Below are 4,674 nucleotides of genomic sequence, written 5' to 3'. Positions count from 1 at the left end.
TGTTGGAACAGGGCTTTAGATATGGTTATGAATTTCGGCTTTGCCTCGTTGGCTTTGTAACTTAGGCAAGCTAAGCTTCTCATCTCCTTATGAAGCCTCAGATTTCTCACGTACAAAATAGAGGTTTTTAACATACTTTCTGGGTTGTTGTGAGGATTAAATCAGATATCTAACATGTTAAATTTAAAGCATGGTGCAAGAACAAAATAGATGCCAAAATGAGTATCTAAGTAGCCATTTATTCACAATTTCAAAAATATTTATCAAATGCCTATTACGTACTAAGCACTGCTCTAGGAGTTGGATACAGCAGTGAACAAATAAGGATAATTTCTACTTTCATGAGATTTATATTCTAATAAATTATTAATATGATTATTACGTATAATTAACAATGTAAGGAAAAGAGAGCAACTGGATTTCACGTGGCATTACAGTGACCTTATCACAGAGCACACCCAAACCAGTTCATCACACACGTGCAACACACCTGTCTGCATATAACCCCATATATCAAGAAAGCAGAATGACAGAAGTTATTTCTTTGGGTTTTTTAAATTTACTTTTCTCCAGCTCTGAGAAATCATCGACATAGAACACTGTGTAAGTTTAAGGTGTAGAGCGTGAAGGAGGAGAACTTAAGACATGAATTTACTTGTGATGCATACGAAACGTGTATGTGTTTCATAAGGAAATTTCGCTACTTGGGAACCAGAGCCGGCCCAACTGTTCTCTACAACCTAAGGCTCCCTGTGGAAGAAGCCAGACCCGTTGCTGGAAAAGACCAGATCTGGCCAGAAAAGCTTGACTTATTCTAGTTAAGAGGACGTATTACCTTTCAAGCATTTGAGAGTTTCTGTACTGCACACATCCACCCTCATGGTTGACAGCTGTTTTTCCTTCAGCTCTATCTGATCTTCTGAACGCTTGTACAGTAGCAGCTCTTCGATGAGGGCCTGAGACTGAACGCAGGGCAGAGGCAAATTTCATTTATGAGTTCACTGGCTTGCTCACCTTTCCCCATTAAAACCTAATAAAACTCCAAGAGGGGAAAAACCCTTCACAGCGCCTCATAATCAGAGATATCAATATCAATTCTCATGTCAAAAGCATACTTTTAGTCACATATTTTAAAAGATCTTTTTCCTTAGTTATTCGAAGCTAATTTATGGATACAGGGTTAAGACTAAAACAGACAAAGGTCCACTTATGCCGTCTTTAAATTTTAATTAGATAAGCATAATCTTATTATGCTAACTCTAAGCAAATGCCAATTTAGTAGAGCTTCATAGCAAGATGAACCCCTCGTTGGGGGTACAGCACAGAACTCCTTTATTTCTTCCATTAGGGGAACAGATAAAACTCCAAGCCATCCGATCCCAGTCTGGATCCCTTCAGAACGCAGAATATAACTGATGTAAAACTGAATCAAAATAAATCTTACTGGACTACCTGGGAAACTGTAACACAAAAAGGGTGAAGAAGGCTTTGGCATATTCAACATATTCTGTAACTTACTCGAAATTCAGCAACTATCTTAGACTTGAGAGCAGCTTTTGGATTCGTGGATGCTGTTGGAATTAAACAAAAGATCATTAAGAATAATGACAGAAAAAGCTGATGAATATTCAGGAAAATTTTAGCTCTATAGTTAAGGGTGTACTTTTGAACACAGGTCGAACATGCACACTTAAATCATAGTATAATTCCTAGAATAAATAGTGGAATAAGAAATATAAACACTCCCAAGCATGGTCAACATAAAAAGATATTATTTTGACAGGACTGACCTACTTACCTCCAACAGGCCCTGTAAGTCATAAAGTCCTGGAATTACTGATTTGGAAACACTGCACTACATGAAGCACCTTGTTCCGTCCCTGACTGAGCGTAAGAGGCTCTCGACACCTCAGTGAGAGCGTTCAGCAGCGCGACATCCAATTAACCCCGGGCACTGGCTGCAGAAAATCACTCACAAGCATCAACTCTATTCCTACGTATTTAGCTTCGGGTTTCTTTCTCTGCTGACTCAGTTCACAACAAAAACAGGCACGAAAAGTTCTAAGTACATTCTCACTGCGGTTGAACTTTGGCTGGAATGGTGACTCCTGTTGTTCCTAAGCATGCAACTTATGACCGAAAGGGTGTCAGCGGCTCCCTGAATCGTGCTGAGTGCCTCATGCTGGCCGGAGCAAAACCATCCCGAGTGTCTCGTTTCACCTCCCAAGTCTCACTGTCTTTTACCTTGTTCCCTCCACACCTTCAGGGCTTTCTCAGTATTCCTCAGTTTGGCCCACAGCAGCCTATCACATGCAGTGTTCCACTCCCCTGGTCTCATGCTGGGTAAACATGATAAACACAGCAGGAGCTCCTGTTAGAGAATGAGCTTCTGGCCAGGATCTGAGGCCCGTGTCTAATCTGGTAGAGAGTATCCCCAAATCTGAAGGATTTCATGGCTCCCACAGAATGCTTCTTAACGCCTAGTCTCCTCTTGAGCTCTGCTGCTTAATGCCAGCTGCCTCTAACTTCACACATCTTTGAACCTGAGAAGTTACCCCGGACGCCATGAAGCGTTTAGTTTCTTCTTTCAATCCCCCAACTACTCTTGAATCTTCACTCATTTAAACCCTTTTCCTGCATTTCTTTTGTTTAAAAGTAGTTTTTGGTTTGTTTTTTTTTTTAAAGAAGTAACTCCATGATGGCTTGTTTAGTATAAGTCACTGGGAGCCTCCCAGGCCTGGAAAACACAGGCTTGCCCATGGTTTATGCGAGGTACGGTGTCAAATGGTCTACATTTTTCTTCTGCTCCAAAAAGAGGAGTTAATTTTATATTAGTTGAGATTTTGTTCCTTACTTTGTGATTTCTTCCACTGCTTATTCGGTTGTTTGTTCAGATTTTCTTTCAGCTGCTTCTGAGTTTTGAAAGTGGTACCTGGAAAACATTTCAGTTTTTGCAATCTGGCATTATGGGAAGCTGTTCTGTCTGTCCACTTCAGTGTCAAAGTTGTAGCATGAAAAAAGGCAATCCGAGACTGTGTGTCGTTTTTTTCTTTCCTTTTCTTTCATTTTTTAAAAATACCTACTAGATCTCTAAGAAGCTGTCAAATATGATTTCTTTAGTCAATGAAATTACTGATTTTGAGAATACGGCAGGAAGCTTAAAAATACCAGTTAACACATTTGAATGAAGAATTTAACAGCTTCTTAGAAGATGCTATTTTTAAAGCAAATTTCTAGTCAAATAGTCATTGTATCAGATATCGCCAGCTTCCAGTCAATGATTTAATTGCATGCATCTAATATATAGGAACTAAACAACTTTTTAAAAAACAAGTAGAAACTTACTGCAAATCTAAACCAACAAAGAGACTGAAGAATGACAATATGTTTATTATCAAATACTTAGTGACAACTGAAACGCTGTCCAAAAAATTCTCCAGCAGTAAGAGGACAGGGCAGTAATTACTAAACACAAAAAACGAACAGTTTAAACACTCAACATAAAGCAAATGGAGGAAAATAATCAGATGGCCATCACCACTTAATATGCTTGACTTTCTTTCATCAATAAAAACAAAATCCAACCCTCCTCAAATCAATTCTACTTAAATTTTAATTTGGATTTTTATAAGTATTTAATTTTAAACAAACAAGGCCAGATCCAAAATTATATTATATTATTAAGCAACACGACCAGATCTATAAAATACATATAATTTTAAAGACTAAACAATGACTCAAATTTTCTTTTAGGAAAGAAAAAGACACTTACTCAAAGCTTCTCTTAATGCCATAATCATTTCTTCTGGGTACACATTTCGATCTTCCCAGATTTTAAAGATTCGTTCTATAGACTTTGAGACAGATGGATCCCTGAGGAGAAAGAAAAAGTGAGACATATATAAAAACGGTAACTTACATCTCAAACTAGGAATCTAAAAAGAGAGTTGTTGCCAAATTATTTTCCAATGTCTAGGGCTAAAACCTGAAGTACTCTCACTCAGCACTCTTTATCAATGACATAGATGGAACTCTGGACAACATATTAAACATTTTTTTTTTTAATATGGAACGCTTCACGAATTTGCATGTCATCCTTGCGCAGGGAAAGGCCGTGGGAATCTTCTCTGTATCGTTCCAATTTTAGTATATGTACTGCTGAAGCGAGTGCCATACTAAACTTTTTGATGGATATGAAGTTCAGAGGGCTACTGACACAACTGGCACCCTGGAAGACAGGCTGACTCCAATAAGATGAAATCGAACAACGAAGAATCTGGTCCAAAATACCAATTGCACTAGTACAGAATAAGACAAGGCTTAGCAATGCCACATGCTTGTTTTTCTTCAAAGTTTGGTCGAAAATATGAATCAATAACACACTGTGACATGTTTTCCAAAAAGCTATTGCTTAATATTATGAAAATACATATCTAGACTGGTGGCAGTGAGAAATATCACTTTACTGTTTGCTTCACAGGTGGATTTCCGTGTCAGGCTGGTCATCTTATTTTAGCAGGAAAATTGTTAAAATAGAAGTGTTTGACCAATAATGACCAAAAGCAAAAATTAAAATCATATCTTATGTGGAACTGCAGAAGAAACAGAAGAACAATGCCGGGAGGTTTCATTAGCTGTTGTAAAGAAAAGGGCTCAGACTGGTTTTGTGCGATC

The 4,674-nt window shown here is 38.1% G+C and overlaps 1 protein-coding gene and 1 non-coding gene across 2 annotated transcripts in view; both read right to left on the bottom strand.

Moving 5' to 3' along the window:
* The window catches only part of RPRD2 (regulation of nuclear pre-mRNA domain containing 2), a 61,664-nt gene that overhangs the window by 13,409 nt on the left and 43,581 nt on the right, over positions 1-4,674 (bottom strand). Inside the window, exons 4-6 of the mRNA XM_015595499.2 lie at positions 3,773-3,873; positions 1,519-1,571; positions 836-962 (exon numbers count right to left, since the gene is read on the bottom strand). Of these exons, the coding sequence (XP_015450985.1) occupies positions 836-962; positions 1,519-1,571; positions 3,773-3,873 (281 nt within the window). The remainder of the gene's footprint in view (positions 1-835; positions 963-1,518; positions 1,572-3,772; positions 3,874-4,674) is intronic.
* Positions 4,061-4,171, bottom strand: LOC112469169. Its single transcript, XR_003042491.1, has one exon. It is a non-coding gene; the product is annotated as a U6 spliceosomal RNA (small nuclear RNA).

Source organism: Pteropus alecto, unplaced genomic scaffold (genome assembly GCF_000325575.1).
Source record: "Pteropus alecto unplaced genomic scaffold, ASM32557v1 scaffold106, whole genome shotgun sequence".
NCBI classification, from domain to species: domain Eukaryota; kingdom Metazoa; phylum Chordata; class Mammalia; order Chiroptera; family Pteropodidae; genus Pteropus; species Pteropus alecto.
This window is presented reverse-complemented; position numbering and strand designations above follow the sequence as displayed.